Source organism: Nelumbo nucifera, chromosome 3, assembly GCF_055504915.1.
Source record: "Nelumbo nucifera cultivar China Antique chromosome 3, China Antique-T2T, whole genome shotgun sequence".
In the NCBI taxonomy this organism is placed as follows: domain Eukaryota; kingdom Viridiplantae; phylum Streptophyta; class Magnoliopsida; order Proteales; family Nelumbonaceae; genus Nelumbo; species Nelumbo nucifera.
Window position 1 is genome coordinate 84319890 of NC_142651.1, and position 25843 is coordinate 84345732.

Sequence of the window (25843 nt, forward strand, 5' to 3'; positions counted from 1 at the left end):
ATCAATAAATAATGTATAATTATATTTTACATGTAATATATGAAATATTTTATATTTAATTTATGTTTTTAATTCAATTTTAAATATTTTTACTTGTAAAAAATATTAAAAATTGAAATTTGAGGCCAAAAAGGGGGTTTTGGAAAAATAACGGGACAAGGGGACGCATAGATCTCGAAAAGTTATCCAAAATAATAAAAAAATCACCTAAATCTGACATCAGAATGCAAAGTTATGACCTCCTAAAGTTTGCATAGTAGGGGTGAGCATGGGTCGATTCGGTTTGGTTACATGGCAGAACCTAGAACCTACCCAGTTCCAGGTTTTTGGAACCAGAATCTACCTTGTGAAGGTCAGTTCTAGCCTTGGCAGTTCTAACTTCTAAGGTTGATTCCAAGGTCTACCCATGGAACCTGTTCTTTCTTTACTCTCCCCCGTCAAGAAAGAAAAATGAAACATGTCCTTCAAAAACTTGATTTTCAATATTGATAATATATAGTTTAAAACTTATATTTTCTTTATTGATTAAAATGATTAATTTAATATGTAGGGATGGTAATTTTCCCCATTTCCTTGATCCCCGTGAGGACCCACCCCTAATGGAGTGAGGATGGGGATAGGGAAATTTTCATCCCTGTTGGCAGGGATGGGGCGGGGATGAGGAGAGCACTCCCCACCTCGTGGGATCCCGCTAATATATATGTATATATGTATACATACGTTTATATATTAATATTTTTAAAAATATGGTTTAATATGTTTGAATCTTTTTTAGTAGGGTAGTAAATTTTAATTATTTTATTTTTAACTTTTTAAATAAAATAAAAAACAAAAACAAAACGATAAACATTATAAAAAATCATGGGGAGTGGGGATCCTCATGGGGATGGGGATGGGAATAACTTTGTCCCTGTTGGCGGGGGGACAGGGACAGGGACGAGGATGGGGAGTGGCTCCTGGTCCCTGCCCCACCCTATTGCCATTCCTATTAATATGTAGATTATCCTAATATATTAATATATGGTTGAAATTTTGTAAATATTACCTTTTACATTGTTTATTATACACATACAAATATTAAAATGAAAACAAATGTTCAAATCACTTAAGTAACTTGATGGCCAAGTGAGACCATGGCTTTTGTAACCATGAGTGCTTGGCCTCAAATCCTCACATCCTTAAAAATATTTTGGGGTTTATTTCAAGGCAAGTTTGATATCAAGACCAGTTCCACCAAGACCAATCAAGGTCAGTTCATCGGATTGGTTCGGGTAGGGTAAACCCCTAGACCTTGGAACTGACTTGGGTGGGGGTCAGTTCCAAGAATTTGGATCCAAACCCTATCCTTTAACAAATCGGGTAGGGTTGGTTCAAGGCCGTTTCGAGGTCGATTCCAGATAGAACCTTCCTATTTGTTCACGGCTCAATCTCACCCCTAGTTAGTATGTAACTTGCAACTCGGTCAATGGTCTAACCATTTGTGTTAGACGAACGATTTTTGACCAAATCAATAATTTTTTAACCTTCTCTGAGTTTTACTCAAATTGGACCCAAAATCTTGACTAGGTGACGGTTTGATCTGTTTAACTGATCGGGTCAACGACTGGTTGAAAACATTAGGATAGCTTTTAATAAATATATGAAGTATGAGGGTGTATTAGTCAATAACCAAAAAATTAAAAATAAAATAATTACAATTTACTGTCCCATCAAAATCATATTGAATATATTTATATTCTTAAATGACGAGAGAGGTAAATAACAAAAAAGGACATAAGTAAAAGAAATACAAATAATTTAACGATGAAAATACAGATTGGCAAAACCGATGATTAAATCATATTATTGAGAATATGAACACAAATTCATTACTAATAACAAATCATTTATTAGACTTATTACAAGAGTAAAGCTTTACACGGACTTATGACGGGTGCAATGACTGTTGCTTCACATGTCTGTACGTGTACCTTCTCTTCTTTTCTTAATATTTTTAAATGGTTGCACGTAACCATAGTACACATGGCACAACCTGAAGCCTTCACCTCCAGTGTATACAGTGCTATGTCTTCAATTTATTTCCTCGCTCTTTCTCCAAACCTCTTTAATCCAGAAACTGATAAACCAGACAATCAACTTCAATTTTCAAATGGTACGTACCCCAGCCAAAGATAAGAAATAGTATTGAAGTACTCGTAGCAGCTAGCACATGTGAACTTCATGGATCCATTGAAAATATCTCCCACCCAATAACGAGTTCTCCTTTAATTTAATATCTTCCCTCTTATCCTCTCTTTGATTATGAGATCGATTCTTTCCATATGTCTCGCCTACTCATTTAATTGTTGGGTCGTTTCTTTCCATGATTTACCTACCCATTTGAATTTTGAAGTTTGAACTACTTGATTCTTTTATCGTTTCTCACTTCTCTTGCCTGATCGACCCTGTTTCTGCTTTTCATTTGGGCGATTCATTTATTTTTTTGACAGTTAGCATGCTATGGAACTGGGTCTTGACTGAGGGGAGGAGGGGTTTTCTTGGTTTGTGACTGTGATCAGAATTTCTGTGTTCTGGGGTGGTGTTGAGGCTTGAGAATGGTGTTCTTGGCCTGCCGGAACTTCGATCCCAGTCCGTCGAGGTTGGACTTGGTGGCTTCTCGTTGTCGTTGGAGTTCCAATCGGTGCGGAATGTCATCAGTTAACAGATTTTCCTTCAGGAACTATGGAACGGGAGTAGATACTGGTGCCTGCAAATTGGCCTGGATCAGGCCGGGAATTGCTGGTGCTGGGTGTAGAGTTTCTTCGTTTCAGACGCCCCAGTCAAGGCTGAGTGGTACTGTTTGTTCTCTTTAATCCAGACCAGTCACTTCAATTTCTCTGTGCGTTCAAACTTCAAACAGTTTTGTGTTACGTTGTTTTTACTTACTGATCTTATTACGTATTCCTAGTGGTTGCTCAAGATTCTGCATCAACATTAGATGTCAGTCCAAAGCCTAGAAGCCCTGTTTCGGTATCAAATCTTTTGCAAGTGGTTTCTGACGACCTCCGAACTCTGAACCAAAACCTCAAGTCGGTGAGTAATCACCTCTCTGCCCTGAAATTTCTTTAAGTATTTTTGATACTTAGCTACAAATGAATGCTCTATCTGTTTGAACCCGTCCAAATCAAAATCAATTTGTATGGATTGGATGGACCCATAAGACATTGAATTGGACCAGTCTAGAATTAATGGTCCAAATATATTTGTTAGATTGGATTAGACCATTTGTAATGGGTTAATTTATATTGGATTGGGTAGGAAGGATTAAGCAATATCCGGTGCATTAGTAGAAGATAATAAGAATATAAATGAATCAGGTTTGGGCTGGAACCAATCTAAATTAAAACCAATTTGAACAGATTGAATGCTCCAGACATTGAATTGGACCAGTTCAAAATGATCTAAAATATTTATTGGATTGAATTAGACCTGGTCCATCTGTGATGGACTCATATTGAACTTAATTCGGTCCAATTGACCCCTCTCTCTCTCTCTCTCTTAAGGAGCACTTGTTATGAATTAATTCTAGTTATAGCTTTTAGAATAAATTTCACTTGATGTAGTGGAAACACAGAAGAATCATAGTATAGAAGTCAACTTGAACAATTAGAATAAAGCAGAACACTCTGGACCCATTAGACTTCTGCATTTTAAAGTGTTTCTGGAACAAGGAATCTTAAAACCTATTAGAAAGCGTACAATTTTGCTAAAGAGAAAGATAGTAGAAGGAACAGATAGTCTAACGAACATCATGAAGACAGCAAAGGAATTAAGTTTGTTGTGTAAATGAATATATTCTTCTTTCTATTTGCTTTTCTGTTTCATTAAGATGAAGTGATCATTAAAAAGATATGAGTTATGAATTCTACTTCCTTGTATTGATTGAATAGACAACCTTTGTCATTCGTTAAGCACAACAACCAAATCAACCACTTCAAGCCTAAAAGCCCGACAAAAAACCAACACATCATTTGCAAAAGGAAGTGATGATTTTTAAGGAGAATTTCTTCTTCAATTTGTTCTCAAAGATGAATCCTCTATGGCTAAGATAAACAGGTAAGGAGAGAGAATCACCTTGACAGAGACCCACGTCCCCTTGAGGAATCAAAAAAAAAAAAGCACCCAAAGCTGCCACTAATAAACACAGAAACATTAACCATAGAGATATATTCCAAAACAATCTCACACCACTCCTCACAAAAGCCTAAGGATTTGAGAACCCAAAGCAAATGGTCCCATTCAAGGCTGTTATAAGCTTAGATTACTTTAATGGTCATGAACCCATATTTATGCAAAATAGAGATTTAAGCCTATTAGTCATTAACTTAATTATAGTTTTACACACAAGACATTGCAAAGACCAATAAATCTATAACCATTATTGGCCTAGGAAAGTTTATCTGTTTTGGGTATGAAGGTAAGGCTGTGTTTGGTTGCTGTGCAAATTTATTTACACTGATGCAAAACCATGGTAGTATAAATGATCTTGGTGCAAATTATGATTTACTTTTGTTTCAAAATTTATCATCTTTTGTTTGATTGATTGTAGTACAAATGAAGTATAAAATAAGACCTGAAGCACACCAAAGTAAACTCCAAAACAAAATTAGACCAGAATTTGCCATTTTTAATTTTTTTCATTTGCATTTCCATACTTTTGTATTAGTACAAATAAAATTGCACTGCAACTAAACACATTCTAAGGAAAGTATGATTAATTCTTCTAGGGATTCTTTTATTTTAAAAGTCTCACAAATAAATTCATAGATATCCTCACTCATCTCCTTCCAAAAGTTTTGTATACTAAGGTAAGGATACCATGATTTTCTTCTATAGTAGGTATTGACAACATCAATATAATTGTCTATATCGGTAATAGCAAGCTCAAACAGCTCAGGAATAAGATTAAAGGGTGGTTCAGTCATTTTTTAGATTTTTTTTTTGTAATAATCTCAATATTTTCATGGTTATGAATCCATTTTCCATCCTACTTTTCAATTCAATTAATTTTAGGGTAAATTTTTTAAACTACCCTTATGGTTTGGCTAATTGACTAAGTGCACTTACTGTTTAAAAATTGACTAACACTACCCTTATTGTTTCTGACAATTGACTAATTTTTCCAAATATCCGTTAACAGAAAGGCAAAAAAGACTATTTCATCCTTTCTTCAAATTTTCAAAATAAAACAGAGAAAAGGGGAAAGAACACTGAACTCAGCACTTGCGTCCCTGTCATTTTTGCACCTAAAAACCCCTTTCATAACATCGGATTTTGCCTGGCGGAGAATCTACAGTTTTCCGCCGCTGTGACGTTAGCTCGAGTTTGGGAGTTTGACGATGGTGAACAACGATCCAAAATGCAAAAATAAATGAGGGAAGGGGTGGGAAAAAAGATAGGGAAGAAAGAGACAAAGAGGCGGCGAACCAGCAGCACCCCTCTTCGAACACTAAAGAGTGAAGATGCCGCTGCACACAACGGCGAACAGCGGCACTGGATCCACATTTTTCTAGAACCAGCTGGGTTAGCAATATTAGAGATATAGGCCACGATGCGGAGGATGTTATTGATGAATTTATCACCCGTGAAGAGAGACGGAGGCTTAAAACCCTCTGTCACTAGATCCGCATTTTTTCTAGCTTATCACAAAGTTGGGAAAAAGATGGAGTACATCAATAAAAGGTTTACGAGGATTGCAGAGAAAAGATCAACATTCAATAATCTTGAACCCACAAATAGGGATGATCATTCGGTTTCTCGTCCTGCAGCGGAGGGGAGGGAAGCTCCGAGAGATAGATAAGTCGATGTGGTGGGCTTTCAACAGGATGCTAAAACGATAGCTAGTTGGTTGATTCAACCTAAAGATATGGAGGATGGGCAATTGGGATTCTTTAAAAGGAGCTTTAGTCTTGGAAGATGATAAGAGCAACAGACTGTTGCTAACTAGTCATAGCAGAGATGTGGCCGAGCATGTGGGAAGATGAATCGAACTATCAACCGAAATCCATGAACTTAGCCTTCTGGATGAAAGCGAAAGCCTTGAGCTCTTCGGGAAGAGGGTTGGATGTAAAGAACTTGTTCCAAATGAATTGCATGATCTGGGAGAGGAAATGGTGAAGAAGTGTGGTAGATTACCATTGGCCATTGTAGTACTGGCAGGTCTCTTGTCCACCAAATTGAATTTACGTGGCGGTACAGTAGCCAGTCTTAATGCGTAGAAAAGAATTTCTGATAGTGTAATGGGTAACCTGCAAGAAGGTTGTTAAAAGATTTTGGCTTTAAGTTATCATCACTTGTCTCATTCCTTAAAGTCCTTCTCTTTGTACAAAGCCCGCTCCTATCCATAGCCGAATGAGTCTTTCACATTCTATCTCAAAGTCTTCTGGAAAGGAGAAGGTTCCATTGTTAGATGGATGGATCATCACGGACGACCACTGTTATCGCTGGTTTTGCCTTTGGTCTCTTGGTCTGTCTCTCTCTCTCTAAATCAGATTGAAAAAGGAAATGTTAAAACTGCAAGCCTGTGGGCTTTAATGGTCTTGAATGAATCTTTCTGTGTTATATTAGTTGGGGATGGCGAGCGCATTAGAGACGTTGTGTGGGCAGGCTTTCAGAGCAAAGAGGTACCACATGTTGGGGATCTATATGCAACTCTCATGGATAGTTCTGGTCCTCTGTGCGGTTCTGCTCCTCCTGCCCATGTACATATTCGCCACGCCTATTCTAAAGTTATTGGGGCAACCCACATATGTGGCAGAGCAAGCGGGGTTGGTGTCTATGTGTTCAATCCTACTTCACTTCAGCTTTGCTTTTCAGTTTCCATTGCAGAGGTTCTTGTCGAGCCAATTTAAGACAGTCGTGATTGCCTGGGTGTCGTTGGCAGCTCTGGTGGTTCACGTCTTCGTGATCTGGTTATTTGTTTACGGGCTTAAGTTTGGTGTGGTGGGAATTAGTATGCAAGCATACAATGAGAGAAAGATAGAAATAGAGGAAGAGAGAAGGGGAGAAAGACGAGAGGCAGAGTGGGAGGTTTGAGAATGGAGAGAGAGACAGAGGCAGAGGGGGAGGTCTTAGAAGAGAGAGAGTGGGGGCTCAGGGTACGAGGGTAATATTGGGTTTTAAAAAAATTGTATAGGTCACGTGGGGTCACATAAGCATAGATTGTGACGGAGCATTAACGTACAATAAGGGTAGTGTTAGTCAACTTTCAAACAGTAAGAGTACATTTAGTCAATTAGCTAAACCATAAGGGTAGTTTAAGAAATTTACCCTTAATTCTATCCCTCTTCCCAAGGATAATGATGAAATTAGGAAATACATACCTAGTATTCATATCCCTTTAGATAGTTATAACTACCTAAACTTTTGCTTCCAAAATTATTAAACTCTGTGGTTATAATCAATGTTTTAAAAATCGACCTTAAGGCCGAACCCTTTTTGCCTCCGACCTCGAGGTCGAACCCTTTTTGCCTCTAGGTCACAGGTCACTGGTTTGATTGCCCAGGTCAAACGGGTTAGATTGTGTCATATCATCATCTATGTATTTAACATATATATATATATGGTATATATTTATATATTTATCCTTTATATACATATATGTGTATAAATATATATTTTACCAAAAAATATATAATTATGTTTTAGATATGTTATATATATATATATATATATAATTTTATATTTAACTTATGCTTTTTAATTCAGTTTTTAATTTTTTTTATTTATAAAAATATTAAAAATTGTGATTTGAGGCAAAAAAAGGGGCTTTTCACAAAAATAGTAAGGCAAGGAGCATGTGGCACCTTGGGACACATAGATCTTGAAAAGTTACCCAAAATAAAAAAAAAAGGATCACCCCAATCGAATGTCGGTATACAAAGTTATGGCCCCTAAAAGTTTGCATGCATTGAGTATGCAACCCACAACCCATTGGACGGGTGGACGGTTGAACCGGTCGGGTCAAATGGTTTTTGACCAAGTCAACGGTTTTTGATTGACTGATGGGTTTTGATGAGGGCAGATTTGGCCCTCCTATGACATTGTGACACATGGCACCTCAGAACAACTAGGTGACACCCAGAACCACTCAGGCAACAACTTGCCAAGTTGATGGTGTCCAACCTAGCGGCATGGCCTAGGCGCGGCATGGCACGGCCTAGCCCAGGCGTAGCCTGGCGGCCTGGCCCAAGCGCAACTTGGCGACCTGCGAGACGTGCTCGGTGACAAATTCGGCATGCATATCGAAACACTCCCACGATCCTTGGAAGTTGGCCCACGTGCCGAACGATCCGGAGGGTTGTCAACGTGCATGGCAGTTACCTCCGGGAATCTCGGACCACTTAGATGACTACTCAGAAATCTCGGATATGGTGCGTGAAGCCCACGCCAAACAATGCCTATATAAAGGCACCAACCCCAATGGCATGGGGGGTGGCAAGTAAGCATATTCTAGCTCTCATACTTTGTGATTTTTAGCTCGCATTCTATTATGAGAGTACTGACTTAAGAATCAGAGCAACCTCGCCGGGTTAGCCACCCCGGGTCCTCTGACATTGATTCTTTACAGGTCTCTGAAGAACTATGAAGCTCAACAATCAATTCAGCTCGCCACCAACCAGCTCGGCACTCTGGTCAGCTCGGCACCCAATAGGCAGCTTGGCACTCTAGTAAGCTCGACAACTAATAGGCAACTCGGCCCTCTGGTCAGCTCGTCACCTAACCTGCCTAGCTCGGCCCAGTCAGCTCGTCACCTAATCTGCCCCCAACTCAGATCAAATGACGAAGTACTTAGCCAAAAAATTGATACAACACCAAAAATCAATTCATCAATTGGCGCCGTTTGTGGGAAACACTACAAAAAGCTAAGTTCTCATCCTCCGAAAGGCTAAGTCCTCTTCTTCCAGAAAGCTAAGTTCTCACCTTTTAGAAACTAAAAGCTCTCACTTTCTAGTTTCCATTTTTTATGAACTCAAAGACTATGCAGGAAGTTGATGGCCAACAAACTAAGTAGCTCTATCAACTTTATTTTAACTCGGATAAAGCCTCATCAGTCCTCTTCGAGAGGTACCCTCTACAAAGATGAGCTCTTTGTGGCTTCCGCGTGAGTAGGCGGCCAACAGACTGCATGGACACCCCTGCCGGTCGAGCCTTCCAAGGCTCCCGTTCGAGCTGGTGACCTAAAGTCAGTAGTGCTGCCCCCGTAGGTCGAGCTGGTGACCTAAAGTCAGTAGTGCTGCCCCCGTAGGTCGAGCTCCTAGTAGCTTCTTGTAGGAATGGGTAACCGACGTCACTAACAAGGCTGATGTAGCACAGCCGTAGCTCTAAGGCGCGACCTGACGAGTTAATAAAAGACTTTGGCTCCACATAAGACCCAGTTGCAGTCGCCTCTTCGATATGGGCAAAATCAAAGGTTAAGGAGAGTGGACTACGAGTCGCTCCTAGAGCCAAAGGGCTAGAGTGTCAAACTGGCAAAGACTTCGGCACCACATAAGACCCAGTTGCCTCTTCGGCATGGGCAAAATCAAATATCAAGGAGAGTGGACTACGAATCGCTCCCAGAGCCTAAGGGCTAAAGTGTCGCACTGGCAAAGACTTCGGCTCCACATATGACCCAGTCGCCTCTTCGGCATGGGAAAAATCAAAGATCAAGGAGAGTGGACTACGAGTCGCTCCTAGAGCCTAAGGGCTAAAGTGCCGAACTGATAAAAGACATCGGCACCACATAAGTCCCAGTTGCCTCTTTGGCATGGGCATACAAGTCCCAGTCACCTCCTTGGCATGGGCACATAAGACCTAGTCGCCTCTTCGGCATGGGCAAAATCAAAGATCAAGGAGAGTGGACTACGAGTCACTCCCAGAGCCTAAGGGCTAAAGTGTCGAATTGGCAAAGACTTCGACACTACATAAGACCCAGTCGCATCTTCGGCATGGGCAAAATCAATGAGTGAACTGCGAGTCGCTCCCAGAGCCTAAGGAATTGAATCGACGTTTACGAGCTCATTGAATTATTCATTTCGAGCCAAAAGGAAAAATTTACTCCCTTCGCCGAGTTACTTTCAGCTTGGGAGTGGGGGGCAAATGCTGAGGGTGGATTTGGCCCTCCTATGACATTGTGACACATGGCACCTCAGAACAACTAGGTGACACCCGGAACCACTCAGGCAACAACTTGCCAAGTTGATGGTGTCCAACCTGGCGGCCTAGCCCAGTGCGACCTGGCGGCATGGCCCAGGCGCAGGCCTGGCAGCCTGGCCCATGTGCGGCCTAGCAGCCTGGCCCAGGCGCGACTAGGCGGCCTGGCACAGGCACCGACCTAGCAACCTGTGAGACGTGTTCGACGACAAATTCGGCATGCATATCCAAACACTCCCACGATCCTTGGAAGTTGGCCCACGTGCCGAACGATTCGGAGGGTGGTCAACGTGCATGGCGGTTACCTCCGGGAATCTCAGACCACTTAGACAACTTCTCAGAAATCTCGGATATGGTGCGTGAAGCCCACGCCAAACAATGCCTATATAAAGGCACCAACCCCAAATGGCACGGGGGGTCAAGTAAGCATATTCTAGCTCTCATACTTTGTGATTTTTAGCTTGCAGTCTATTATGAGAGTACTGACTTAAGCATCAGAGCGACCTTGCCGGGTTAGCCACCCCGGGTCCTCTGACATTGATTCCTTGCAGGTCTTTGACGAACTATGAAGCTCAACAATCAATCCAGCTCGCCACCAGCCAGCTTGGCACTCTAGTCAGCTTGGCACCCAATAGGCTGCTCGACAACTAATAGGCAGCTCGGCCCTCTGGTAAGCTCGTCACCTAACTTGCCTAGCTCGGCCCAGTCAGCTCGTCACCTAATCTGCCCCCAATCAGCTCGTCACCTAACCTGCCTAGCTCGGCCCAATCAGCTTGTCACCTAATCTGCCCCCAACACAGATCAAATGACGAGGTACTTATCCAAAAAATTGGTATATCACCAAAAAATTGATTCATCAGGTTTTAACAAAATCGGACATAGAATCTTGGCCCGTTGATGGTTCGAACAATTCAACTAGTTGGGTCAACAACAACTTGAAAACACTTGTTATAATTGCCTAAACTTTTACTTCCAAAATTGTTCTTACTATTGTAAGTACAAGTTCTTCATTTCGGATAAATTGTGTAGTTATAACTGCCTAAACTTTTACTTCAAAAATTGCCCATACTATTATAAGTGTAAGTACTTAATTTCCAATAAATTCTGAATTTGAAGCTTTTGCCTAATCCATTCAACATTTTTTTGAATAATAGTAATTAGGAGTGTTTGGCAAGCTATTTTGTGTGGTCTTTTGGGATTTTTCTAAACTTGAAAGGCCAAAATTTGGTCTTTCTCCATTTTGAAGTTTTAAATGAAACTTCCTATCTTTTTGCACCTAAAATATTTCATTTAAAAGTTTTGTAGATCATCGTAAATAAGGATATTTACCAATTGGTCTATATCTTTAAAGATAAGGCCCCAAAAACTCATTACATCTTTTGGCCATTTAGGCTGTTCCGAATATCTTCATGAAAGGATTCACATTAATTAATTGTCCAAGTCACATTTCTCACGTTGCTTCTCAATTCCTTCAGAATTTTATGATTTTTATGAATTTTTAAAAATAAAACACGGAGCTGTTTACTTTTAATTATCACAACCAACTGAGATTAAAAAAAAAAACTAAATGTAGCATGGACATCTTTTTAACACCATAAATGGCGCCATGTCATATTGCCTCTCCTTATTCCAATCCCTCCTAATTTTTCTCTTTTTTTTTGAAAATTATTCTTTTTTTTTCAAAAAAAAAAACGCATCACGTCAAAAGTTACAATTGTCACATAGAAGCTTCACATATTCTATGAACTCCTACTCCTTACAAAAGAGAAAAGAAAAACAAGGTTAGTTTTGAGAGCTTCAGGTCCAAAAGTTGTAATCTATCACTAGGAAATCTCATTTCATAGGAACATTAATGGAACATAGAGACAGGAATGTTATTGAGCATTGAAATGTTTGATAGATTGTTGGCAAATATTAATGTAATATGGTTGTAAAATAGATCAAACCAGATTCCAAACAAATTAGTTCTGAATTGGAGGAAAATATATGTAGTAAACTAATAAGAAACATATGGAAAACTTATTAGTAACAGTTGAGTTATGACAAGTGTCTGTTCTCCTTAAAATCGATTTTGTTGTCTCGTGGAGTATTCCCATTGGTGTAGAATGTTTCCGATGGTTGGCCTCTAAGATACAACAGCTCTCAGCCTTGCCATTGTGTGCACTCACAGCCCAAAGCAGCGAACCAAATTGTTATGTATGCCCAACACGATTCAACAGTGAGGAAAACAATGTAAGAGAGAGCAAACTCGAAGAACAGACGCTAATTTTTCAATGTACACCAAATTATTGTTATCTTAGTAATTAAGCAAGCTTATTGCCACAACAAAAATGTCTTCCACTAATGTGAGAGTTCTCCCACGATTAGGAGAGTGCCGCGGTTACAAAGTAACGTTAGGGGTGGCAAATGGGTGGGTGGGTTGGATTGGGTTGGGTGTGGGTTGACCCTCTAACCCACCCATATTGACCCTCTAACCCATTTGCCACCCATATTTATTGATGTTAGTGGGTCACAACCCACCCTGACCCAAACCCACCCCATATGACCCATTTGACCCACCCTAACCTAAATTGTGACAATTTTTTAATTTTTCTCTATTTAATATCAACTAAGAGAACATAAAAATGATAGAAAGTTCAAAAAATATTTTTAAATAAAAATAAAAATGAATATAAAACATAAAAAATTATAGAAAAATAAAAATTTAAATGGAAGTATCATTTCACATTTTCACATAAAAACAGAAAATTGCAAAAAAATACAAATTGCAGAAATTTAGAAAAATATAAAATACGAAAAATAGAAATTACATAAAAATCGAAGAAATTATAAAAATATAGAAAAAACACAAAAATTACAAATAAAAAACAAAAGAAATCAGGAAAATGTATAAGATGGAAAAAAGCAATACAATATACAATAAACACAAATTTGAAAAAAATATATCAAAATCCATCTTCTTTTACATGCGAACCCAGATTTGTCTTCACCGAGAAATACAAATATACAATGAACACAAATTTGGGTTTGAACCAGATCTATCGCGATCTCCTCCTCTATAGGCGGTGGACCTATTTAGCAAAACCAGATCTGTATTCACATACGAAGATGATGAAGTTTTGAACGAGATCTATGATCTCTTCCTTTACAGGCGGTGGATCTATATTTTCAATAGAGGAAGATAATGAACACAGATCTAGGTTTGAACTAGATGTAGTGTGAATCTAATATTGAATGCAACCTCTGCCATGGCGGAAAAAGCAGAGAGAGATCTGTTATGCGAACTCAACCTCTCTCATGGTGGAAAAAGCAAAGAGAGATCTGCTATGCGAACCCAAGTTTTGGAAGAGAAGAAGAAGAAGAAGAAGAAGTGGAGAGAGGGAGAGAGAAAGAAAAAAGGGAGAAGGGAGAAAATCACCAGCAGTTTTGATGAGAATGGCAACCTAACTTTCTCCCCTCAACCTGGCGATTTGGCAGTACAGAGAACAACACAGTTGAGACTCCACCCAGCTTGACCCTTTCCCCTACAGTTTCAACCCAATTGACCCTAACCCTTTACAACCGAATGGGTACTCTTAACCCAACCCACCCTGACCCTCTTTTTCTGACCCAAATGGATGACTCAACCCATAATGACCCTCATCTTAAATGGATGGGTCAAGTGGGTAATATTGCCACCCCTAAGTAACGTTAGGAAAAATGACTTAATTAAAACGTTAAAACACCATAAACAAAAAAAGGTAAATAAATTAAGGTAGGAACAGGGGTCTTAGACCCACGTGCATGGTACAACACAACATGGCACGACATGGCAGGCAGGTGTGCGTGTGTTGAACCAGCCTAACCCGACCTGGCACGTGTATGTGAGTGGTGGTCCAGGTGCACTCTCTCCAAAAAACCCTATAAGACATAAACCAAGAGCACAAGACAATAGATAAACTTAAGAGGAGTGCTCTTCCGAGTCCATATAGGACTCAGGTCACTCGCTAACAAACAAAACAAAAAAGAAACAAAGGACAAAAAGCTATTAATTTGAATCTCTGTGGTTCAAATTAAAACAACACAAATTGGACACACTTGGAGAAACAAAACAAATTAGTGGTGATATCTTGTGGACTTGAATCCACACCTAGTGCTTATAAGGCATGTGTTATTAAAATTTGGTGAAACTAAGTCTTGAACCAAATTCTTTGTATATAACCTAATGCACTTATAACACATTAATAGGCTTTTGTTCTCTCTCCGTCTCTCAATCATGAGCTTTAAATTTTCTTTTTTAGTTCTGTTTCAAGGTTTCCTATGATTTTTTATGGTTTTGAGTAGCTTCTACCAATAATGTCAATAAAAGGGAAATATTGGATTTTTAATATATTTAATGATACACGAGGGTATATGTGATTAGATTTATTCTTAATGTAGGGGAAGTTTTTGTCCAATAACGTCATCCATAGGGGAGATATTAATCCATTTTGAAAAGAGAAGGGAGGTCTTTGCATTAATCCCAAAAACATATCAATGGAAGAACTAACTTAGTACCTATCATTAACTAGTCATCAGTTATGTATATCACATGACATCATCAGTGATTTAAAATTTTTGAAAATATTAAAATTATCCTTCAAAATAAAATACTGTTCATTATCTTTTTCCTCAAGAAGAAGAAACAAAGGTAAAAAACAGTGAACCACATGGGTGGTTTTCTCCAAATAGCTAAAGCTTTTCCGCCGGCGTTGAATCAAACAACAAACATTGAAACGTGTTCTCCGTGAAACTGACCTGTCTGAGCTGTATGACGAGGGAACGGATTTTGTGATATGCAACACGGTACAGGGGCTCGAACCAGAGACAATCTCAACTCTGTAGCTGGAGAAGTCATTCTTTGCTATTGGACCAATCTTCTCATTTAGTTTCACCAAGAGTATGGTCGCCACCAGCCTGTGGGCGGAGTCCGACTGTGCCAAGTGGCTTGACACCAAGCCTTATGGTTCTGTCTTTCTGTTACAATCAAATTACTCAGTAACAGTAAACAAAACCAACCCACCTCAACAGTTTCCTTCAAACTTATAGACCAACCACTCTTTACGATAAGAGTCAAAATCCAGGTCTCTTTAATCATTAATTTCTTCTTATCCCTTCTTGACTATTTAATCATCGAAAGGATCAGTCTAGTGGAGAAGTAGAGATGAATCATTGGTTCTTATGTTCATAGCCCCCCTTAACAGTCATCCCATTCAGTTAATCTAATGCCATGTTTTGGTGTGCTTAAAAATAAGTGTTTATTCGTAATAACTGCTTATTTGGGTTGGGATCACACCATTAAACACTTATTGGTGTTTGAAAAATAAACTCAAAATAAATGCTTATTTTTTAAGCCCTAAATTTTAGCTTTTTTTAAGTGCTTATACTGTATACAATAAGCACTTATTCAAATTTTTAGAATACCAATTAACCCTTTCAATTCGTAGGAATTTTAAAATACCAATTAACTCATACGAAAGCACTTTTATGAAAATACTTTTATATGAAAACACTTTTAAGAAAGCACTTTTATGAAAGTACTTTTATATTAACGAAAGTATTTTTGCAAAAGCACTTTTACGAAATAACTTTTATTAAAGCACTTTTATTAAAACACTTTTATTAAAGACCTCATATTAAAGAGGAGTGATTGCATATTTGGTAAAGGCCCATGAGGAAGCCATTACATTAGCTTTCCTAATAGTAAAGTAGCTCATGTTTGATTTTTATTTTATTTTTTAAATAAAAAATCCATATAATTTTAAAGGGGCTGGGAAGCAAAAGAGAGTAAGACAACTGCATTTTAGAATATAGTATAGTAAATAAATTGTTATTAAATATTTTTAATAATCAATGATAACCACGTATTTATTTTCTTTATTATTAAACAAATTAATAGTAAATTAATAAATGTAAAATTAATAGTAATATATTAGTGACAGTAATTCAAAAGAAATTAGTATTAACATAAAGGTAACAGTAAATTAATAGTAAAAATTAAAAGAAAAATAACATAAAATTAACAGAAACGTAAAGAGAAAATTTTAAGATAATACTAATAAACAAGAGAAAATGTTATATTAAATGTACACAAAATCTACCGCAAGCAAAAACTCTGCGTCGATAGAGGTGTTTAACATTGATGTTGTTGCTTTAAAGCCATTTTATGAGAAAACGGTGTTGTATGGATGAGGATTGGTTGCACCATTTTTTGAGAAAATGGCTCTTTTTTTTCTGTTTGGCATGATGTTGCCACATAGGATGCTTTTTGGGGAAACAATACTGGTTTTATTTGGTATAAGTGTTGTATAACTGTTTTTAGCATAGGTTTACATTATCCAACACTTAAGATGATGCCACATTGGTGCTACGTCATTGTATCATTGGAAGCAAGGGTTCTGAAAATGAGAAAACGCCAAAGACCACACCTTCTCGAATTCCAAGGCATGGTTGTTTTCTTTGCATTTTCTAGAGCCACGGTCCTAAACAAGTACGTGCTTCTTGGTGCACCAATTTTTTTTTTTTTTACGTGTCACCAACATGAAGCCATTTTCTGAGGCAACAACATCAATGCCAAACACTGCCAAAATGCATGCCGCACATTAGGAATATCTTTCGTACATAGACATTAAATTCGTACAGATGTTTCTAATGTGCGGCTGGATTCCATTCTTGTGTGTAGAGTTTTTGCATGCAGGAATCCCATTGCTAAATGAGATGCATGGGCCTGATATATATAAAAGCAAGATCCTCAAGTGAGAAGAAGAAGAAGAAGAAGAATAAAGAGAAACACGGTGATGAAATCAAATGATTTATTGAAGCAACAAAATCTGAAAAGCTCTTATTAATAGTGCCTAGGGAAGAATACAAAACAGTATAGAAGAAAAAAAAAAAATCCCTTTTCTTGCATTTGCAAAAGGATTTCTACTCCTTGACTGAAGAGCAGTCTATTCTTGCATGTCTCTTGTTAATGGCATCTGCCCATCTAGGGTTTTGCAAGCAAGCCCTTCGTTTGAGTTTTCCATTTGTTTTGTTTATCCTCTCTCATTCTTCAAATTACACAGTCGAATTCCTTTTTTTTCTTTTTTTTCTTGAGTTCCAAAAAAAGAATTTTAGAGAAATAACACTCCTAACTTGCCGTTTAATTAATTCACACATGTAAGACAGGGAAGCATGCAGAATATGACATGGTTGAATCTGATTAGATGTGCACCACCTCCCACACCAAAAGCAAGTGTAGGAAATTCGGGTTCTTTTCTCAATGGCATTTTTATGAACCCGGGTTTCTTGCACTCGCTTTTGGTGTGGGAGGTGGTGCACTTCTAATCAGATTCAACCACGCCATATTCTGCATGGTCCTCTGTCTTATATGTGTGAATTAAATTCAACGACAAGTTAGGGGTGTTATTTCTCTAACTTTCTTTTTTTGGAACTGAAGAAAAAAGAAAAAAGAAAGTAAAAAAAAAAAAAGGAATTTGACTGTGTAATTTGAAGAATGAATGGGGAAACTCAAACGAATGGCTTGCTTGCAAAACCCTAGATGGGCAGATGCCATTAACAAGAGATATACAAGAATAGACTGCTCTTCAGTCAAGGAGTAGAAATCCTTTTGCAAATGCAAGAAAAGGGATTTTTTTTTTCTTCTATACTGTTTTGTATTCTTCCCTAGGCACCATTAATAAGAGCTTTGCAGAGTTTGTTTCTTCAATAAATCGTTTGCTTTTTTACAAATGAAGCTACAACAAGAGTATTATGTTAAGCAACAGACCAGAATCCTTCAAATATAAACCACCCATGTGCTTATGTGAATTAGATTCAGTACTGAATCCTTCAAAGGAGTTAGGTTTATAAAATTTTGGTTATTTTTTTCTAGTAATAATGATTCTGAGAAAATGTCTTCTTAGTTCTATACTCTAAATGCATTTGAATGCAAATAAATTCCATGACTAGAAGTTTAATTGAATTCTATGCCTTGGCTGAAGAACAATCTACCCCTACAAATCGTTTTTTAATGGTGTACGCTTGTGACTGAAAATTTTCTGATAGCAATGGTTCCTTCTTGATTGAAGAACAATCTATTCCTACAGATCGTTTTTTAACGGTGTATTTTCATGACTGAAGCTTTTTGTATTATAATGGTTTTGAGAAAAATGTCTCTTTGTTTACCTCTTCCATCTATCGAACTTGATAGTCAATTTTTTAAAAAATGAATTTTATAGACAAAACGTCCCAAACTTTCCATTTAGTTTAATTCAAACATGCGAAATAGAGGACCATGACGAAGGGGACGTGGTTGAATATGATTAGAAGTGCACCACGTCCCACACCAAAGCAAGTGCAAGAAACCCGGGTTCGGAAAGAAAAGTGTTTTTTAGTGTTATGGGAGGAGGTTAGGTTTGGTGAGATTGGCACTACAACCTAAAGGATGTTACTTCACAGATTTTTCTTGAGAAACAATGGAAGGGGAGTAACTACTGGTGCATGCAAATTGACCTGGGCAGACTGGAAATTGTTGGGTATGGAGTTTCTTCGGTTCAGTCCCCCCCCCCCCCCCCCCCCCAGTCAATGTTGAGTGGTACTGTTGTTTGGTTCATTCACCACTGGTTCAACCCTTATCAACATGTCATTAGTCATGCCAAGACCTTATTGTATTTGGGCTCTTGGTTTTGCCTCACCTCAAATTTTTATGCCTTAGGGATCTTAAGAAACACTTGTTATGAATTAATTGTAGTTCTATTAAAATAATTTAACTTGATGCAGTGAAAACTAAGAGCATCTTAGTATAAAGGTCAATCTTGAACAATTAGAATAAAGCAGAACACTCTGAGACCCATTAAACTTCTATATTTTAAAACGTTTCTAGAACAAGGAACCTTAAGACCTATTAGAAAGCACAAAATACTGCTTAACAAAAAGAAAGTAAAAGGAATAGATAGGTTTCTAATACTTTCTACTGCTCTGCTTTCTTGTTCAGTTTAACCTAGTGTAACAAACATCACAAAATAATCTTTTCTGTTTCATTTAGATGATCTGATCATTAAAGAGAAATTCTACTTTCTTATATTGACGTCTGTGTTCATGAGTATTCATATGCTACCTGACCGGTAACCATGATGAGTAATCAATATATAAAATTGATGTTATTGCACTTATAGTGGAGTATATAATTTAAATGTAAGTAAATTTCACTCTGGACAACCCCATTATTGTTAGTCTACTCATAGGCTATCTGTTGAAGGGAAGAAATCCTTTCTTGGTCCAAATATATTTGTGTCGATGGTTCAACTCTAACACTATCTATGCATTAACATCTTAGGGGGCATTCTTTTTTCGGATTTTGACAGGGGGGGAAGTTGGTCAATGGGATTTTGGTTCCCGTTGACCAAGAATCCCATGTTTTTTTTTCAGATTTATGTGGGGACTAGGGAAAGTTTATTTTCCTGGGTATCACCTACCCGGGTAAGTGATACCCATCTCCTAGGTGGGTAAACAACTTTCCCACCTAGGGGGAAAGTTGCCAACACTTGGATGGAACAAAAATGCCCCTTTTAATAATGGATTTTTATGACTAAAATGGCCATTACTTTATTTACATGAGAAATAAAAGAACATGGGTAAATGCACTTACCCGGGTAAGTGTTTCCCAAGAAAAATTTACCCAGATAACTGCATTTACCTGGGTAAGCAACTTACCGAAAAACAAATGGGGCCTTACTACTAATAGACAAGGTAAAAACAAATGGGGCCTTACTACTCATGGGCCATCATACCCCATGAGTAGCTCCATTCCTGCCTACAAATGCAAATATTCAACCCTATTTTATTTATGTTATCTTGTGATTATGAGCATTTTCTTTTGAGATTAGCAATTCAATTTAGCATTTCTTGGTACCAAATTCTCTATCCTTTTGGTGTTTCCTGTAAGCAACTTCCTTTTTTCTTCCATTCTTTGTGAAGATAGAATAAAAAAATGTTATATCATAATGTAGAATTCTAATTTAGTAACTTCCTTATCTTCATTCAATATTTGCTCCTTCTATATGTAGCATGTTTACCTTTTATTCTATTTGCAATTTTCTTCACTTTGTCAATCTGAATGTGACTTTGCAATAATCATTTAACATCTTCTCACAAGTCACAATTATATCTGATTAAAATGTCCAACTAGATCACTGGTGCAGACAATCCAGTTTTAGTTTCTGCAGCAGAACAGATATTTAATGCTGGTGGGAAGAGACTAAGACCAGCTTTAGTATTCCTTGTTTCGAGAGCCACAACAGAAATAGCAGGGATAAAGTAAGTATTCTCTGATTTTTTTTCAAGCATTTGCAGTCTGTGCTTTCAAAAGAAATGTATAGTTTATTTGTTTACTATTTAATCCAGGGAACTTACCCTACAACATCAACGCTTGGCAGAGATAATCGAGATGATTCATACTGCAAGCTTAATACATGATGATGTAATAGATGACAGTAACATACGAAGAGGTATGCATCAATATCTTTCAATAGAAGCCCCTTTTTACATATTCCATATGTGTTCTGCCCTATCAAAATATACTCTATTTTCAGGTCTACCTTTTGCATTGGAAGAGATTATTAGAGCACCTATTTTAGATTAAATGCATTTCATAAAATCTTACAAATAATGTGAATAGTCTTCTTAAAGTTAATTTTCTTGCAAGTCATGAACAACTTACTTTATGCCATTGTGAATAGAACATTTCATATGAAACTTAACTAGGAAGAAGGAAAACTAAGAGGAAGAAAGTATCGATAGACCCGATAAGCACAAACTTGTGTATTGAGTGTTTCAACAGCTTATAACTTGTTTTTTTTGTAGCTTTTTTTTTTTCAAAAATGGTCAGGAGGTTGATCTTAGACCTATCTAACCCCTAAAAAGACCAAAATTCTTAAAAGTCCATTGTTTCCTGTATTGGCTAGCTCCTGATACGATACAAAACGCCCGATACGGGGCGCATTGTGTTGGAATTTTGAACCTTGACTAGACAACCTAGTCAAATGATTGGTCATCCTTGATGACTACATCATGAGTATCGATCAACTAGTTAGTGATGCAATTGATCTAGCCCTTTAATTGACTAGTTGGTTGAGTAGTTCAACTAGATGATGCTTTGGTAACATTGGTCCTATCTACCATTCCAATTCCATCTGTCTCAACATCCTTATCTTAGCTACACTAATTTTTTGAACATGTTATTTCTTGTTTACCCAACACTCTTTACAGGCAATATATCATAGATAATAAAATCATCCATTGTGTTCAGTTGGTTTATGAGCCTTCTATTTTGTGGAATTCCATGGGGTCATCTGTTTTTTGTTTTCCCTATTGGAAGAGACAACTTTCTCTGCACTATATAATGAAGGGTATCCCTCCCCCCAAATCCTCAAACCCTCATGAAGCTGGGATTCAATCCTAGGTCTGCACTTCAACCAGCAGGATACTTTACTAGCAAGGTAGCTAGTGAAGTTTTGAATAAGAATATGTCCAGGAGTTTGTGTGGTATGCCAAGAACTACAAGTGCAAGCTTGAAATGGTATAGCAAAAATAATTAAATCATCTACATTGGCTGCTTATGTAGCAGAAAAGGCTCTACAAATTAAATGTTGTTTGGTTGCCATCCAGTTTTGTTATGGCTGCTCGAAAAATGGTGAATGTTTTTAATTGGCAATAGTAGTCTAGTATAAGTTTCAGAAATGGAGTTGGGACACATGGTGTTGACCTTATCTGATTATTAGCAAAAACATTTTAGCAGATATAAATTATTGAGAGAGCAGAGAAACAAATCTTAAAATTGTGGAGGCAATCTCAAATAACAAAACAATTGTATGTGATTGATGACTTGAGAATTGACCGCTCTATCAAGACCATTAGTGCTAAGAATAAGGTAAAGAACCTTGTAGTTTTTTATGGTAAAAAGAAAATTCATTAAAAAAAGGAAAATATTACAATCCAGAAGGTGATGAAGGAAGATTTGGCTCGACCTCGCAATCACTCCACGTGGCAAAAACAAATAGCTCGGCACTTAAAACAGCGTACCCAGGGCACAAGCACCAAAGGGAAGAAACCAGCAGTCCGAACTCCCTTCGAGGAGACCGAACTCCCTTCGAGGAGCCCGAACTCCCTACGAGGAGCCCGACCTCCCTACTAAGAGCTTGAACTCCCTACGAGGAGCTCGAACTCTCCCTTAGGCCCCGAGCCTCACAAAGCAGTGACCCGAACTGGCCCGCCTCATGGCAGTTCGGGACACTGCCCTATCCGAACTCAAGACTTCACCTCGCACACCACCCCAGCACTTCGCCTCCAGGACGTCGAACTAGACAAACCACACCGTACTTGACACCGAAGGAGTCCGTATCCAAGGGCGGCGGACCTGACTGACTTGGGATCTGATGCTTGACAGCCGCACTTCAACGGCCACCTGCCACCGCCACCTGCCACCGTCATCTCCAGTTACAGAGACAGCTCCGACAAAAGGAGCAGTGGCGGTTCTGCCCCAACAGAGGTGATGACACCCGAACTGGCAGAAGCACGGAAGTAATCATACCCGACCTGACAGAAGCCTAGGAGTGAGTGTGCGGGGTGGTTATAAAAGGCTCTCTACCCCCCAAGAACAAGGTATGCAAACTTTGCGCTATCTAGTTTTATCTTGCCTTTGAAGGATTCTAACTTGAGCTTCGGAGCCTTTATACTGGGTTCCCCCCGGAGCTTCCTCATCTTCTCCATTTCAGGTTCCCTGCAATCCAATTCAGAGGCAAGGTCATTGACAGTTAAGACCGGCCGAATTGCGCACCATCAGAAGGTGATAAGGAATCACCCACAAACAAAACAACAGAACAATATTGCTAGTGAGAAGAATAAAAATAGGCCTCCAAGTTACAAAGTTGAACTCCCAAAATATCTCCCATTTTGTTCCCCAAATCCTCGCTAGAAACATGGTTAATTTCTAGAGATGACAAACCCAGTCTACAACTGAGTTGTTAACAGCTGCCACAATCTTGTCCAGATTCCAATATTTGTCAATACAATTCCAGAGAAATCTAGCTTTCTTGCTTCCTCTTAACTCCGGCCATGTAGAAAAAAATTTCTGCTGCAGATTCTGGCTGAAAGTATGTTAATCCGAAATTTCTTGCTTCCTCTGCCGATTCCCCACTATAATCACCCCAAATTTTGTTCTTTATTTTCAAACTGAAAACCTCCAACTTCGATTCCTGCAATAGAACTACATCTGGCACAATCTTTCTTAATACATTCCTAACTATTGTTCTTCTTTCTTCTCTCAGCCCCCTCACATTCCAGGAAACCAGTTTCACTAATTTAAAAAAAGATAAAAAGAAACATGCTAGGTTTATATAAGCACTATGATATTTTTAAAGCCAGGATATATAACAGTACTGAAGGTTTTAGATGTTGGCTATGATATGGAACTGCATATTGCATAGGGATATGAGCTTTGACGCCTACTGGTAGAAAAGACCACTAATCAGTTATATGATTCTGTATTGCGTTACTCTTCATCCATTCAGGCCTACCTTTTTCCTCACGTTATACTATTATCATTATGATGAGGAAGATCTTGTGTATTTGGAGGTTGAATGGATAATTATCATTCTCTGTGATGCATAAATCTTGACTGTGCATATTTGAAATGATAAGCAATGTGTGACTTTCTTTGATATTGCTTTCATATGTGAGAAAGGTGGACCAGAATTTTGTTACAAGTCTCTACTTCAGTGTTCCTCTCTCTTCCTCATTAAGTAAGATTCAACAACCAAATACACAAGATCTTCCTCATCAAAATGATACTAGTACAATGTGAGGAAAAAAGGTAAGCTTGAATGGATGAAGAGTAACACAATACAGAATCAAATAACTGCTTGGTGTTGTCTTTTCCACCAATAGGCATCAAAGCTCACATCTCTACGCAATATGTAGTTCCATAACTTTTAACTTCCAATGTCAAGTTAAGGGTTTGACTATGATACCAGAAAAACTTGCAACCAATGAACTGGTATAATAAAAGTGGCAATCAATCAGGTTGGTATTTATCAAAATTCAGCAGGTGGGGTGGAGTATGACTGGTCAAAGCTTTTCTTGTATCATGTCTTTCCAGCATCATAATTTTAGTCCTAGCTCCATCGTACAGTTGGGGGTAGGTGCAGCTCGGAATTGATGCCAATTCACGGCTGGATATGGGTGTTATAGGTGGAGCTGTTTGTAATTTTGAATTGTTGTAGGTCCTTTTCTTGTATCATGTCTTTCCAGCATCATAATTTTAGTCTTAAGTTAAAGGGGTTGTTATTGTTCAGTCCACCCCAGAAATCCTAGCTCCATCGTACAGTTGGGGGTAGGTGCCAGCTCGAAATTGATGCCAATTCATAGGTGGATATGGGTGTTATAGATGGAACTGTTTATAATTTTGAATTGTTGTAGGTCTGTAGTTTAAATCAGAATTCTGAAGTGGAGTGCAGTTTAAAAATCCCTAAGTTAAATAGTGAAAGAGAATCTAAATCAAACAGAAGTTGAAATGTACTAAAACAAACTAGCCAGACAGTGAAAAGTAGTCATAATGATTCTGGCACTTCACTTTCTGAGTTGCCCATGTTGCACCCCCTCTGTATTTCATTACATTACTAATTAAAACTTATTTTACTTATGCAAGAGGATGCGTTGAAAGCTAATACATAAAGAATAGCCCAAGGAGAGCATGATCTCCGGCGGGATAATATATTGACAGAGGGTAGATGATGAAACTAGTTCATCATTTTCCATGTTTAAGGGAATTTCTAGGGTTTTCCTTACCTTGCAGGAAAGGACACCATTCACCAACTATATGGTACACGGGTGGCAGTATTGACAGGAGATTTCATGTTCGCACAATCTTCATGGCACCTTGCAAATCTTGAAAACATCGAAGTCATAAAGCTCATTAGCCAGGTCTGCATCTGCAAGGGAAGTTGCTTTCATTTCTTGTCATGTAACAATCTCATCATGGAACCTGGTGAAATTTTCTATTATTTATTTTTCTGACAGGTAATTAAAGATTTTGCGAGTGGTGAAATAAAGCAGGCATCAAGCCTTTTTGATTGTGATGTTAAACTTGAGGAATATTTGATCAAGAGCTACTACAAAACAGCTTCCTTGATTGCGGCAAGCACAAAAGCTGCTGCTATTTTTAGTGGGGTTGATGGCAGCATATGTGAGAAGATGTTTGAATATGGAAGGAACCTTGGATTATCGTTCCAGGTAGTTGATGACATCTTGGATTTCACTGAGTCAGAAGAACAGCTAGGGAAACCGGCTGTCAGTGATCTGGAAAAAGGAAACCTCACTGCACCTGTCATTTTTGCTCTAGAAAAGGAGCCAAAACTTAGAGAGATCATTGAATCAGAGTTTGTTGAAGATGGATCCTTGGATGAGGCTATTGAATTGGTTAATAAGTGTGGGGGGATTGATAGAGCACGAGATCTAGCGAAAGAGACAGCCAAACTTGCAATCCAGAGCCTGCAATGTCTTCCTGTGAGTAAGTTCAGATCTGCACTTGAAGGAATTGTGAATTACAATCTTGAGCGAATTGACTAGACATCTATACAATTGAAATGAATAATGGCACTGCACTCCATGGCTCCTC

The 25843-nt window shown here is 38.3% G+C and overlaps 1 protein-coding gene across 2 annotated transcripts; it reads left to right on the forward strand.

The window, feature by feature from the left end:
- Positions 1 to 2107: 2107 nt before the first annotated feature.
- Positions 2108 to 25843, forward strand: LOC104585964 (solanesyl-diphosphate synthase 2, chloroplastic-like). Of its 2 annotated transcripts, none has more exons than XM_088901925.1 (6): positions 2108 to 2832; positions 2960 to 3072; positions 20360 to 20487; positions 20575 to 20678; positions 25022 to 25149; positions 25246 to 25843. In XM_088901925.1, exons 1-6 carry the CDS (start codon positions 2595 to 2597, stop codon positions 25792 to 25794), a joined length of 1260 nt encoding a protein of 419 aa, XP_088758051.1. In that variant the 5' UTR covers positions 2108 to 2594; the 3' UTR covers positions 25795 to 25843. The 2 variants fall into 2 exon arrangements, with proteins under 2 accessions (XP_088758051.1, XP_010241326.1); XM_010243024.3 differs by having other exon boundaries at positions 2111 to 2832; positions 2948 to 3072.